Below are 15,739 nucleotides of genomic sequence, written 5' to 3' on the forward strand. Positions count from 1 at the left end.
TAATTTTTTTTATTGATTCATTAGATAAGAAAAATATTTGTGTAAAGTTTCAACTTGATCCATTGAATTGAATGGGTGTGGGAGAAATTTACAACATAGAAAAATTGAACCAGACAGAGTGAGTTAGTATAAGCTTTGTAAAAAAACAAACAACATCTTAATATATACATGTGTGTATTTATAGAATTATGTACATGCATCCTAAAAATAAATATTAAAAAGTCATTCAGTTTTAAAATTTTACAGGCTACTGCTCAAGTTTTCTAAGCTATATCTCCAATTAGCTAAATAAGAAAAAAAAAATTATGCCAAGCTATTTTTCAAATCACCATTCGAATAGGAGCCAAAATTTCTTCTTTGAAAAAAAAACACTTTTTGAGACAAATATCGACAAGTAATAGTACATTTAAGAAAAAAAAAACAAAGCTTTCCTCTCGATATTAAGTCAAAAAATATTGTTATGATATAAATATTTTATGCTCATTCTCTGGCAATACCAGGATTGAGAGAGGGACAAAATTCATTGTAATCCCCTTAATATTGCTTTATACAGCGCTGGCAGAAAAAAAGCGTCAGAGAAAAAAAAGCAAGGCCAATGACACTAGCCCCAGCTGGAATAAACTGCCCAGCCTGTCTTCCCTCAGTGCACTGTGGTCCTAATTCATTTGGTTACAAGGACAAAGTTTCTATGCTGCCTTTAGGCATCTCAGCAAACACAGCTCAAGTCAAATTTCAAATTCCTAGTCTTCATTAGAACTGGACCTCTAGGTAGCCACATGGTTTTCACTGCTCTGACATACATATGCCACATTTTTAAAAAATTGTATTATGGTAGCCACATTCCTTGTTTTGGCTAGTCTCCCTTAGTGAAGTCTTAATCATTTTTTGAATAATTAGTCACAAGACGTAATTGCAGCACCATACATTTGTATCATACAATTATAAAAACATCTACTAAAACAAAATAAATCCAAAACTAATAGCGTATACAAAAATTGCTTCAATGTTTTGTATAAAATAACTCTCCCTTCAATTTAAGCTATCATTCTTTAACACTTATAGTTCATGCATGGATAACATTAAGATAACACATTGTAAACATTTACAAAAATAGTTTTGAAAAAAAAAAGAACAAATCTTCTCTAGTGGGAATTACAGCAGAAATTCAATCGCAGTTAAAAACTCATTCGTCCACTTCATTATCCCCATTAACCATAGGTCTCATCATAATGCATTTCATGCAAATAAAGAAAAGAAATGATATTTGGGTTTATTTAGTACTTGTCTCAGATTTAAAAATTACAATCTTGTTACACTAGATATGTGCAGGACGTAATTATCTTGTGATTGTATTTATAAGATACACATGGATGTAATTATCTTGTCATTGTAATTATAAGATACACAAGGATCTAATTATCTAGTGATTGTATTTATAAGATACACATGGATGTAATTATCTTGTCATTGTAATTATAAGATACACAAGGATGTAATTATCTTGTGATTGTTTTTATAAGATACACAAGGATGTAATTATCTTGTGATTGTATTTATAAGATACACAAGGACGTAATTATCTTGTCATTCTAATTATAAGAAACACACTTTTTATCTTTTTTTACTTCTTTTCACTTTAGGGACTTCACCTGCGTCACATTTCTGTGATGCCTTCTTGTTTTTTACTTTCTTTGACTCATCCTCAGCCCGTTGCTCATCCGTTTTCAAAATGTGCTCTTCCTTGCAACCTGTCACTTCGGCTGCCTCCATTAAGGCCTCTCTTGTACGCCTGATATAAGATGATGTCTTTTCCAAAAGCTTCTTCCCTGTGTCCTGAATGTAGAACAGACTTTTGGGGGCTTCTGGCACAATCGTTATGTCTTTAGGCAAAAGTGAGCTCAAAAATGAAACCAAAAGCAGAATTTCATGTTGTGACCTGAGAAACAAAAAAATGTAATTGAAAAAAAAATGTGAATTTAAAACATGCACTTAACAAAAAAAGCATGGATATGTGATTCTTGTATTTCTTGGCCTAGATTTACAAGTTATGTTTTATATGGGATTTTCTAAGGGGGTTCCTTCTCAAAGTCTTGCTTGGTTGCTTGGGGATTCTTTAGAAAGAAGTAGCAAGAAGTATTTTTAGAATAGTTGATTGTTGACACCCTAATCTTAATAAAGTAAAGTTTCCCATCAGACCTGCAACCCATGGGGCAGAGAATGCAAACCTTACATGTTTCTCTGGCAGGCACATAATTAATGAGGGTTTCATGTGGCCAGAACAAGGACCAGCTTCCTTTGTTTTTCTTAGCCAATTACGTGCCCATTATTCTAAATCCTACTTTTGACTAGTATTTCATGGGTTCTGAGTCAAGCACTTCACTAATCAACCATCATGGCCTGTACCCAATCTTAAATAGAGCTTAATTTATTCAAGAATCACTAACAATTGCTTACCTGGCATAGAGTTTTATGTGCATCTTGTGTCGACTTGTCTGCTCAAGGGGCTGAACTCTGCACATTCTCAGGGGAGAACTGGCGATGACGATATATTGCTTAACCCACTCAAGGTGCAAGAAGTGAGGGTGATCCATTAGATTTTGTCGCATACAGCTGACAGAACTGAACAAGCTCTGCACAATAAAGTTGTGACAAGTCTGAATGACATCAAGTGCCTGTAGCTCCACTGAAGTCAATTTGTTTCCTGATTAAAAGAATAATAATAATAATAAAATAATAATAATGAGGCTTGTCTTCGAGTCCAAATATTAATGAGGAATGCAGTATTTCTCGTAGGTACGCAGCCCCAGCTGTGACCTACATATTTTGCCACATCCAGGGCAAGCATAACCATTGTCCGCAGGTGGTCAATTAAGATTTTTTTTTTCCGTCTTCACCTGTCCTTAGCAGCAGATTTTCTTTTGGTTGAAAGAGTATTATTGATTTATGAAAAGAAGTTCCATATTTATAATTTAGGTACAGACTGTCAATGTAAAGAGAAGACTTATCAAATGAGTTTAGTAGTTCACTACCATTTAAATACCAAAGAGAACTTAAGAAACAAGTTGCCAGGATAGCAGGCAAGAGAGAAGCCAAGAAAAAAAAAATATTTGTAAATCTATTTTCGGTAATTAACTCATTTTAAAATTGTTATTATATAATGCTAGTCCCTGGTAGCTACTTTCAATAATAAGAAATTAAACATGTGAACATAATATTAACAACATGTTACTATTTTAATTATATTGTTGTTAAATATCAAGTTTTGTTCAACACTTCAAAAAGCTGTTTTTTTCAATAACCTTTGCATAGAGGGCTCTGGCCTGCTTTAACACATCCTTTTACTCTCTTGTCTCCATGTCTGAACCGTTAGTTGTAGTTGATCTGATTCTACATAATCAATCCATTATATATACATAGTCTGCCTTTGGGTTGTCTGCCTTTTGGTTTTTGTCAGTATACTATTTTTGTTTCTCCTATATTCCTTCAAGTTGACTTGTCCAACAAAGTCTGTTCTTTTTTTTTTTTGTAACTTCCGTCACTATAGGTGGGTTTTCATATAATTGATATATATATATATATATATATATATATATATCCTGGTGAGTATGTGCCCTCCATCCAGTTTCATTTTGTGTGGCACCATACATTTTTTCTAAGAATTTTCTGTTCTCAAGTATTAAGCAGAGTTTCTGTTGTTTTTATTAGCGTCCTTGTCTCACTTACATGGCTACTGGTCTTAAGGTTTAAATATAGTTTTCTTTGTTTCCCTAGATACTGTCAATAACCTATGCATACCAGCAGAATTTACATGGTGTATGATAAATATATTTAAAGCCTGTAACAAATTGGATTGATAGTTGAGACATTTTAGAAACAGTCTAACTATCTCTGCAAGGAGTGTTCTACTAAAAAATACAGTCAAAAGGTGATACCAATCTGCAGGTAAAGTTAGAATTACTAAGAGAGTTACATCAATTCTGCATGAAGAGTTATACTCAATGTCATTAAATTAGCTAGTCCTCAGTGTGTACTTTCAGTGCAAATAATTTAAACATGTAAGCAGGATATTAACAATATGTTACTGCCCTATACACCAAATATCAGTGAGCCATTTATCATATGAACCTTTTTTGGTGAGCCAAGTGTCAGTGAAGCAGTTGTCTTTGAATCATTAATTGGAGATTCAATTGTCTAGTGAATGACATTGAAAGCTAACTGTGAACTATTTGTCATGATCCCTTATCAATGTTATATGATAATACATACTGTCAATTTTAATAAAGTTAGATGTCACAGTATTTCCTGTATGGGAAACACATTTTCTTGGTTAAAAATAAGTAAAGTGAAAAGTAGTGACAAATAAATGAATATAAATGTACCTGTATCATTGTGAGTAGGACAGAATTTATGAAGAGAATCATTCCCATTAATTATATCTTCAGGTGTGACAATAATCTCTGAATAGAACTGGTCAATGTATTCAGGCCCATTTATTGAGACAGCTGTGTTTATCCGCTGATAGCAAATAAAGGCCAACAACTTAACGCTGTTCCCATCAAAAACTTGATTGATGTCCACATAAGAAAAAACGTTTAACGAATGGCCAGGAAGTAAAGCAGTCTCTGTCTCAAGGCTTGCTGCTCGGCTAACACCTGTCTTGCTTACTGAGTCCACTTGAGCTGCAACCGTTACATCACACTGTGAGGGTATTAGTTTTAAGTAAACTTGCCTGACACATCTACAATGGAAAAAAAAAAAAGCTTGTTTTCATTAGAATATAATAAATTTATGTTGCACAAAAAAAAACTAAGAAAACCCAAGATACTTTCACACTCAATAATGAACAAAATTTACACTGTAAATGCATCATTAAGGGACTGGCTAATAGTCAAGTAGTTTAGCACTTCACTGAAGGTCCCTATTGAAGCCCTGATGGTTTTCGCGGATCTATACACAGAAACTTTAATGAACTTTACGGCATATATCAAACACTGTACTCACTACTTTTGACAACCAACACACTTCCGGTGATTAGCACTTTTGTAAAAATAGATTATACATACATACAGACATTCACGTGTGAGAATGAGTTTATCCAGCTCAAGAGATCAATAATGGATGGTAAAAGTTATTCATCATTGTGCTGGCCACAAAAACATCATGTTTTAAGGACATAACAGTAGAGACAATACATTCTAAAAAATGTGAATATATTCTAGTTCATTGTACTTACGTAACTAAGGTTGGAATTATCATTTAATCAACTGAGTTCTAGAGTCTTGCATAACATTCAAGTGGGGAATAAATATGTTGCTAATTGAGACAACCTTGTTAATTGTGACACTCAATATTCAACAGCCTTGTCCGCATCAGATGGGAATAAATATGCATGTCAGAATTGGGTTTGCATGGCCATGTGAAACACAGCAATCATCTTTAATATTCGGAATGGAAGACATTGCCATTATTAATATTTATTGGTCTTAAAATTATAGCTTTTATAAAGCACTGCTTTCATGCTTATGGCATATTCAGAGTGCTAGGTTCAATCTCATTTGTGGACCAGTGGGGGGGGGGGGGGGTATCTGGAAGTGGTTTTTCCATGCTGCCTTTAGGAGGCGTTCAGTAAACACAACTCTGCTCGAGTCAGGTGTCGAACCTCGAGCCCCCATTTTTAATGTTGTTTCCACATGAGGTATTTATTTCCCATAATCCTCCACAAATTTTAGAGGCCTATCCTTATATATTGATGCACCAGATATACAGACAAAATGAGCATCAGCCCTATTAGCAAAGGTACAAAAAAAAAAAAAAAAGATCAAATCAAGTTGGAATGATGAGAAAGTACAAAGATCCCATTTCAGACCAAGCGATCTATAGGGCAGATGATGAACAGGTAATCTTTTCTATGGTCAACTGATAATGAGGGTGTCATGTGGCAAGTATAAAGACCAACTGTCTTTACTTTCCAAAACTAGTGTCAGTTATCTCATTAGAGTTGGGTAGACTCAGGGGTGTCCTAAAAGTCCCCTAATTCCTGTCTTCACTCAGATATGAACCAGAGACCCCTCATTTCAGAAGCCAAGCGTTTAACCACCAAACCACCATAGCCTTGAGAGAGATAGTGTTTGACAATATATGTACAGACGCCTACACTACCTTGTTGAGCAGTTGGTGACTGTCAGCCCAACTATTAGTAAGTTGTCTAGACTTCTCCTCCACATTGCAGCTGGCAGTAAGCAGTGGCTATCTACTGTAGGTCTTTCACAATTCATTTGGTCATCAGACTCAGCAATTGTTGTGGACTCAAATAATGGAATAAGAGACTCCTACCAAAAAAATAGCCAAACGATAGCGAGATATTAAATAAGAAACAGAGGTAAAATTTATAAAGTAAAACTAATATTTAGGTAATGAAAATATTATTGCATCTAGTGGAAATGTAGAATTCGAGACATTTCTGAGGCAGGGTTAGGGTTTTGAACAACAATTTTTATAAAATGAAATGTCTTCTAAAGTATTTGCATACAAGTATGTTTCAAATAACATTTTAACTAATGTTAAACAAAAGTAGAAACATATATTTGAGTTATTTAGTTAATCATATTTTAAGATCTTTTGTAGATACGACTTCGAATATAAAAAAATTTAGCATTTGTATCTTCTCGACATAAATCTATTCCCTTCCCATCCTTTATAAACTCATAGGATCTGGATACATACAAATCAAGAATTGTCACTGCTACCTTTCCCATTCTCTCTTTCTAGTTACACCCCCCTAGTTTAAATTCAAATGAGAAATATTTGTGATATTTTCAGTATTTAATTAATCTTACAAGCTGTAACTCTATGGCTCAGTTCCGTAAGGTTGTTACTGTCAAAAGTGGGTAATGGATATATAAGCACTCCACAACCTATAAAATGCTTAAAATGGCATGCATATCTCAAAAAGCCACTGACAAGTCCAACTCCTGGCCTTTAGGAGTGGCTCAGATATTGGTTTTTATTAACAGAAGAAGAGGCAATGTAACTGGTGCCTAAACCAGTAAGCTTCGGGTAAGAGAGGCTCATAAGCCTTTGCTGGCTATCTACTTAGGAGAAGAAGGAATACTGAATTTAAACCTCTGCTGCCTTGCAGCTATACCCAAACTGAGAAAGGCTTTGGAAGTCAACCATGAGGAAAAATTAGGAGCCAGGGACCATTGGGTAACACACAGTGTTACACCCTGGCAGAGCCTGCCATGATGCTGATGCCAAACTGAATCCCAAAACTGGATCGGCTTTTGGCATTCATTTAGGAACATCAGCTGCGAGGAGAGAGGGAACTGTGTGGGTGACAACTTTCTGACCAGAGATAATGCCCAGGCATTCACTTCACAAAGATAGCCATATACCTCTATTGCTCTCAAGAATATTTTATGTTTTTGTATATATATAGAGAGAGAGAGAGAGAAAAAGAGAAAGTTCCAATGCCAGTTAAGATTATTATAAGCTTTTAATGAAAAAAAAATTGCTTTTGTATTTTATAAAGGAATACCTAAAAAAATATTTAGGTTTTTTAAAAAGTTATCAATCGGTGCGAGTAATGCTCTGTTCACTTTTATAACTTTAACACATTTGTATTTTTGCAATACTTTTTCCCCCTATACAAAAAAGTAAACATTACTTGACAAGAAAACTGGCCTTTTTCAGCAGGAGTCTGAGATAATCGTTTCCAAGCACTGGAGAGAAAAGCCATTTTTTTATGTAAAAGTGATTCTGATTCTCGTAGCGCTGCCTCGCACATCTGTAGATAAAATTTAGTAAGCTTAATATTAATTTTATTTTATTAAAAAATTCTACCTGAAGACATAATTGTTATTAGTTGTTATTAATCAATTTTATATTTTGGTAAAATTTTTGCAACATATTTTTAGCATGAATCCTTTATTGACTCTAGCTCTTAATATTTTTCTCTGATACACTCATTCATCAAAAAGTTTCCGTCAAAGATTTCGTTACAATATTCGGTCCTAACTCATGGTACAAACCTTCTCTTGGAACAGCAAAGCTTGACGTGGTTTCTCCGAAAGTCCAACTTTTTCCTCTTCATGCATAAAATTACTTCTCTTCTCTTTTTGACGGCTATTTTCATCCACATTCTTTTCATCCACAAGAATGATGTCTGACTCATTAAGTCTGTAAAGGATGGACTTGTCTGGATGACCACCACCATAAGGAAGTAACACAACTATGAGTGACCACTGGCCATACTGTTGGTCACTGAAGCGACTGACTGTGTGAACATTTGACCAGGTCTTGACTATCTTATATAACATATTGAAAGAGAGAAAACAACACGCTATTAATAAATAGAAATTAATAAAAATGACTCATATTTATGTTACACTGATGCTCATAAGCTTTCATCTAAACAGGTATTGTAATTAATTTTAAAATTGTAGTTATTAACACATAGGACTAAACTTTGCTTTTAAATTCAGGACAAGCAGAATGACAGTCCAGAACACATACAACACAACCAGGCACATTGGATTTTACCAAGAGTGAAATTAGTAGTGGACACATTGAGCTTTGGTATTGGACACAGTGGACTTAAGTAGTGGAAACATTGGACTTTAGTAGTAGACATATTGAACTTAGCTATTTCAGTGTGGCGCTACTCTCAGCGAGTAACTTTGCTAGCGCTGGTCAGTGCGGCGTTACTCTCAGCGAGTAACTTGGTTTATAATATCTATCTTTTTTTATGTTAAACTTTTTCTTTCTTTCTTTTTTTTTATATCCCGGATGCACGAGTGATTGTTCTTTGTTTTGATAGTAAATTTGATGAAGTAACAACACGTTTAAAAAAAAAAATAGACAACATTATGTTAATGGGTCCTCTTTTTTAGTTTATTTCCCGGGACCCGAAAAAAATGTAAATAATACAATTTCTTAGTTCATTTGTTCATCTTTTATGAAATTTAAAGTGATTAAATGTGTTTAGTATTGGGATTATTTAAATATTTATAGATTAAATTTGTTTAGTGTTGTGATTTTTTAAATATTTATAGATTAAATGTTTAATTAAAAGGTTTAATCTTTCAGTATATCAATTTTTTTACGAATTTTTAAAAATATTTTCTTTTTCCGTACTTAATTTAAAATTAATGAAAAAAAAAATTTGTTTGAATAATTTATTTCAGTTACTACATTTTTGTAGCCCATTCATTTTCCTTTATAATAAAATCAAATATGTTTAAAGATTATTTAATAAAATAAAAAAGTTATAGTTGTTTTAGTAACTCTACCCCTCTTGAAAATTTTCGATCAAAATAATTCGCACTGAACAAATAAAGAGTCAGGTAAAGTAGACTACATTGGATATTTTCATTAAATTGTGAACTCTATAAAATGAAATTATATTTGCAGCTTAAAACCTAATTTTCATTGGCACAACAGTCAAAAACTCAAGAGGTTGTATTTCTTTTCAAGTCTAAAACCCTTTTGTCAATGCTCAACATGGTGTCTGGTCTCATTTTGAAGAAGTTAAGACTTAAGCATCTACCTCTAAGAATCTTTTATGTTGGTCCATTCACATTGGAATATGGCTATGATGAGCCTCCATCACTGCCTGGTATATGACTCATCAGCACTAAATGTAGCTGATGTTTTTCTGTCTGCTTCCTTTTCAGACAGCAATATCCCTCAAATTTTATCCAAGATAATGATAACATGGCTATCTTGTGGCTTGTAACCTAAGGTAGGCATATTCATGTGGGGTTGGGAAGGGGTACATTGTGGATGACAAAAGAATTGGCAGGTGCCAACATATCCCATTACTGCTCACTTTCTCCTCCGAGTTACATCACCTGCCAATGTTTTGCCTCACTGTCAGTGCAACATGCAATAGAATAGCTGCAGCTAGATTTGCAAATAATTTTTTTTTTAATCTTCAGCCCTTTTAATAGTGTGTCATCATAGTCACCATCTTTCCTTTGCATTCATCATGGAACATAGGGCCTCTGTAAAAACATGCCACTCTCCACAGTCTTCTTCTTAGTCTTGTGCCCTGGGGGTTTCACTCTATAGGGCTGTCTAGTTCTGAAGTTGGTATCTTTTCTAAGGGTGTGACCAATCTATCTCCATTATAACTATATAAAAATTGTGTGTGTCTTAGATATAAGGTATATTTATAAGTTAGATTTAGGGGTGTGGTTTACATTTTATACAATACTGTTCCACCAATTTTCAATTTTTTTGCTTGTGCATACATGCATATATATCTTTTATTGAAGTATGAAAAATATTATATTACTGTGACTTCAAAACATTGGAGAAGGATAGTAAGATGACATTTATATTACTTAAATCTTAATACTTAGATACCAACCTTTTCTGTAGACAGGTCAATTAAACAGCAAAAGTTATCAATCTGAACAGCAATCATTCTAACATCCTCACCATCAAGGTCCCTCAGGTTGACAATTTTTATACAAGAGCCACCCCAGGCCTCACCACAACATGCCTCAGCCTCAGGATGGCTCATAATGTTGACATGTGAAACAATTGCACCGTTAACAATTTTAAGGAGATATCCTGTGTGAGTTAAAACAACCAACGCTGACAATGTGACTTCAAGTTTTGTAGAACAACTTAAGACTGAAGCAGCTGATATTATCTGAACATGTTTGGCTATTTTTAACACTTCTTCACTCAAGGATACACACAAGGGTGCCTGCCTGAGCTCAAAGGCAATACTTTGAGATACACCTTCACTTTTATTTGCAAATGAAATGTGAAGAGAAATAAATTCAGTTGATTCTTTACTTTGTAATAAAAGGAGAACACACGTAATCCCACAGTCATATTTATGAAAAACATCAACAAGCTTGAAACAGGTTTCTGTTTTTACATCCCGTTCAAGTTTGAAATGTTGAGCGTTATTTGACTTACAATTTGTATCATGGTGATGAATGATCAAAGTTTTTAAATGTTTGTTTATGTATAGAATCTGAAAGTTGGATAATAAACACAAAGTACTTTTATTTATGTGACCAAGATAGTCATCAATATATATCACATTTAGCTTGACTAGCTCAAAATGAACTTTTTGGCATGATGGATCATAGTTGGCATCTCCCTTTTGGCTGCAATGTTCATTTACCATTTTGCTTTTATTCTGTGCTTGTACTGTTTCCTTAATGCCAACGACGTAAACCTGCTGCTTCTGTTCTTGCAATGAAGCTGATGACAGTTTAGAAATTTTGCTTTTTTCTCGTGACTTACATGTTAATAAGATTACTGGAACTTCCCTAAGAGTTGTGATATCAAAGGTGAAGTCAACTTTAAAAATATCTATTCCATCTGCTGAAATGTCCAAAACTGCTCTTGATATTTTCTTTACATTCTCTTCCAAGGACTCCCCTAATTCTTCATCAAATGGAGTTCCGAGTGGGCTATGTTCAGTAAAAAGACCTGAATATTGAGACTGTGATGGAGAGAGAACATCGCTATGTTCCATCCATTCTAAATACAGCTTTGAACTTTTAAAGAAAGTTATAAAAAGGCATTTCTTCCAGACAAATAAGAAATCTCCATTACTCATTATTTTATATTAAGTCACAGAATATATAGCAAGTAGTGTATTATCATGATGATACACATTCAGTTAAGTGAAATAAAACAATCACAATAAAATTATAATTAGTGTCTCTGATTTGACTAGAGCCCATTGAAGACCTTGATCTAGTTTAGTTGTAGTTTCAAACAATGCTAATTTTTCAATCTAGACAACAGGTAGTAGATTTAAGTGTACTCTTCTTGCTGGCATTCTAAATCTACAGGACAGAAGAAAAAAAAATGTATCGTCATGTCATAAATTATGCCGTTCCTTTAAAACAGCTAAGATAAATACATTCTATGCTTATCCATATAAAAAATATTCAGATTCAAGAGTCTATTAGATGCCAAAGATATTAAATCATTTATAAATAAATAAATTATAGCTTTTATATATCACTACTTTTATGTTTATGGCATGCTCAGAACGCTATGGTTAAATCTCATTTGTGGACTAGGTGTGTGTGTGGGGGGTATCTGGGAGAAGGTTTTCCATGCTGCCTTTAGGCGCTCAGTAAACACAACTCTGCTAAAGTCGGGTGTCAAACCTCAAGCCACCTTCATAGGTAGCCAAGCCAAACCATGTTCAAGTATACTTAGCCTCACAACCACGTTTCCCAATTTATATTTATAAATATTATAGATGAATGAGACTCTAAAATCAAGAATTAGGTCAAAGACTAATTCTTGACATACATATATGGATATTATAAAGAAACATTTTATTACAAGCATTTTACATTACAAGACAACAACACTTTTAAGTTAGAAAACATCCATAACCATTGTCTGCTGTTAGTTGGTTTAAGTTATATTTTTACTGTCAGAGTCTGTCCTCAACAGTAGATTTGAACAAAAGATCTCCAGCTGTCTTGTTCAAAAGCCACCTGCTGCCAAGATGCTTTCTAAAGATCTCTACTAGATCTAAAAGAAAAAATATTGTCTTATGTCATAAATTACAGACGTTCATTTAAAACAGATACTAAAGTAATTTGAAGTGCAGACCTGCAAAGCATCCACACATTCCTAATGCAGTCCCAGCTGTGATAGGCAGGACGCGTCTGCAGAATGGAAGACCCTGCATCCCTAAACAACTCTTGTAAGGCCAATTAAGAGAAGAAAAGTGCTCACAAGGCGGACAAAGAAAACGCTTCAGGACACCCTCAAAGCTTCTCTAAGTCACCTGAGAGTCAGAAGCACATGACAGCATCAAGGTATAGCGCAGTGTAAACTGGCGCACAAATTGCAGAGGATAAGCACTGACAGAAAAAAAGTGTCAGAGGAAAAATAAGGTTACAAAGACAGTTTGTGTGGAAACACAAACTCAAAATCGGCCCCCTAAGTGGTCCACCCTGGCGGGAAAAAAGGCAGGTTTCAATATTTTCAGAAGAATATTGCTATTAAATTCTATAGAAGTGGTCCATCCAGGCAGGTAATAAGGCAGGTTTCAATATTTTCAGAAAGAATATCATAATGAAATTCTATCAAAGGCAAATGACAGAGAAGAATGGAGAAAGAAGGTCGAAAGATCCTGTGTGGTGCCCCAAAGGTCCAGCAGACCAATGGATAGGTGAAAGTGAATATGAAGTTGGATGTGAACCTGTCCTAAATGATGTCTTATAATGAGTATCTAATTGTTTTGTAATGGGTCAATCACTTATTCAAAGCCTCAAGAAAAAAACATCTCCGTAAAAAAAAAAAAATTCATATAGTTTTGTGTTCATTGGAGTTTTGGGTATACTGTAGTTCACGCGATTTATAAAAAACTACTTATTAATTGTTGTTTTAAATTATGCCCAACTTATTTGCATAGTAAAAAGTTAATATTTTTTTGTAAATGTAGTATTAAGTTTGACAGAACTTACATAACTTAGCAATACAATTGTAAAATCTAAAACCATTTGTATAAATGTGTTTAAAAAATTGTAAATTGCTATTTACCTTGCTAAAAAGCCTCCAATTTTTATTACTATTAATAGTGAATAGTTGTAAAAATGGTGTATTTTTATGAAAAAACTGCTTGCAATTATATATATATAATTGATTAAAAAAAATTAAATTTTTCACTTTCAAAAAGAAAAAAGGAGCTGTTGCATCAGAACTTTGAATGATCTAATATATCATGATGTTCGATTTTCATTTTCTCTTCTAGTTTCTGAGATCTAAACGGGACAGACGGACAGACAAACAGGCCACACAAAACTAATAGCATCTTTTCCCCTTTCAGGGGCCGCTAAAAAAGGGAATATGACACTAGCTCCAGCTGGGATAACCTGCCAGTGTGCAGTCTCACCAGCCACATGACAAGGCACAAAACCCCAGACCAGTGCAAAGCCCTCAACCTCCTGGATGACAAAAGTTGTCATCATCGAACCAGGATCATCTGACGATGAACAATTTAAATATAGAATCTTATCATATATACAGACGTTACTTCAAAAAAGAAGATGATTATGGTCATGCATTTAGTCATGTATATTAACCAATGACCCAAACTCTGCCAAGTCACTGGTTTTCCTGGCTAGCTCAGGCAACCCATCCATTCTCTAATAGTGCTAGGGAAGAAGGAGCTTTTGTACAAATTTGTCCAAGTATGGCATATAATGGAATGAGGAATATGTGCCTTTATCTTTGTGTCTTTCTCACTTTGAGTATTTTATTAAATTTTGTTTTTGTATTTGAATTATATCCCAATAATATAGATGATGAGATCTAGTTACAGTCACAAATTCAGATCATCATTCATCAAGAGTCTAGTCCTAGTATTACTAGTTCTAGACTAGATCTATTATGATTATCTACTCTTACTCTTAGCATTAGAATTAGCAACATTAGTATTAGCTCAATATGCTAGTCTAGCAGCTAGGCGTCTTAGCTCTCCTCTACATTCTACATCTCTAGACTCTAGATCTAGAAAAAAATTCTAGATCTAGACTCTAGATATCTAGTTAAGATTAGATGACTACAACTAGACACTAGTAGTAGAATATTATATTTACTAGATCTAGATCTTAATCATTTAGAGTTTGGAGATGAAATACCACTATTATAATATTATTAAATGAAATCTAGACCATACTTAGTCTTAGTAAAGTAACAACATAGTCTCTAGATCTAGATATTATATCACTTTCGCTTTCAGCATATCAACTTCCTGTTAGAGTTAAGGCGCCAACTACGTTGAATTATAATTTTATGAAATGGGTAACAAGAATTGGTGTGAAAAGTGTAGAGCAGGCAGGTACACTCGTTATTTGCATCAGGGCCGGCCTTAGATGATTGAAGGCCCTAGCCTAGGCGAATTTACTTTAATGGCCTCAAATGAAATAGACAAAATAAATAAACAGCTACAAAATGAAATTGCTTAATTTATTTAAAACCTAGTCATGAGGTGTACTCCGCCAATAACATTGGGAACAAGTTTCGCTATTTCTTCTCTAAAAAAATTGTTGTGAGTCTTGTGCCAGGCCCCCGCCAATTGGAGGCCCTAGGCGGCTGCCTAGTTTGCCTCTGCCCAAGGCCGGCTGTGCAAACATCTGTCATTTTATATGAAAATGGCATTAAAGAGAAACAAAATTGTAAAAATAAAAATTAAAGAAACACACATTTTCTGCGAATTCAGTAAGGCTCTCTTTACCAAGAGGCCTGTATAAGACACTGGCCCAAAAACACCCCAGTAGAAAGAAAACTATATGGAAAGCTCCCTGATTTAGAAACCACTGCGCAGTTCATCTCATGTATTTGTCTAGTCATCTGAACGTTCCAACATAACAATGAGAACGAAGAAGAAATAAGGCAAGAAGCAGAAAAATTATGTTTCTTTAATTATTTTTATCTTGCAGGTTTATTTGTTTTAATAGATAAAACAATAAAATTAGAACGATAATTGGTAGTTTCTTTGAAGTTTTTTTTTTTTTTTTTGTAACATATTGGAAAAGCTGATTAACATCTTTAATAAAATCGGTCGGATGACTAAATCCTCTTTTGGATTACTGTTCAACTTTTTAGTTCATAGAGAAAAGCAAAATGTTGGCATAAATCTTTCTTCCATGTAGCTAATTAGAGAAAAAAAAATCATATTATTTTATTTAAATCTCTTTCATTATGGCTCTTAGGACATTATAATTTTTGTTCTGGC

At 34.0% G+C, this 15,739-nt stretch overlaps 1 protein-coding gene across 1 annotated transcript; it reads right to left on the reverse strand.

Moving 5' to 3' along the window:
* Positions 1–157: 157 nt before the first annotated feature.
* Positions 158–14,772, reverse strand: LOC106080350 (uncharacterized). The gene is made up of 8 exons (XM_056037638.1): positions 14,681–14,772; positions 10,373–11,819; positions 8,031–8,306; positions 7,667–7,786; positions 6,160–6,329; positions 4,380–4,738; positions 2,455–2,701; positions 158–1,936 (listed from the first exon to the last, which is right to left on the reverse strand). Exons 2-8 carry the CDS (start codon positions 11,585–11,587, stop codon positions 1,612–1,614), a joined length of 2,712 nt encoding a protein of 903 aa, XP_055893613.1. The 5' UTR covers positions 11,588–11,819; positions 14,681–14,772; the 3' UTR covers positions 158–1,611.
* Positions 14,773–15,739: the final 967 nt, after the last annotated feature.

This window comes from Biomphalaria glabrata, chromosome 8, assembly GCF_947242115.1.
Source record: "Biomphalaria glabrata chromosome 8, xgBioGlab47.1, whole genome shotgun sequence".
Lineage (NCBI taxonomy): Eukaryota > Metazoa > Mollusca > Gastropoda > Planorbidae > Biomphalaria > Biomphalaria glabrata.

What these genes read in the sequence shown, in the direction of transcription:
- LOC106080350 (XM_056037638.1), bottom strand. Translation starts at nt 11,587, where the DNA reads ATGAGTAATGGAGATTTCTTATTTGTCTGGAAGAAATGCCTTTTTATA. An exon ending in CTTTGCTGTTCCAAGAGAAG is followed by an intron (nt 7,787 to 8,030) that starts GTTTGTACCATG and finishes TTTTATCTACAG; the next exon opens with ATGTGCGAGGCAGCGCTACG. An exon ending in GTCACCAACTGCTCAACAAG is followed by an intron (nt 4,739 to 6,159) that starts GTAGTGTAGGCG and finishes TTTCCATTGTAG; the next exon opens with ATGTGTCAGGCAAGTTTACT.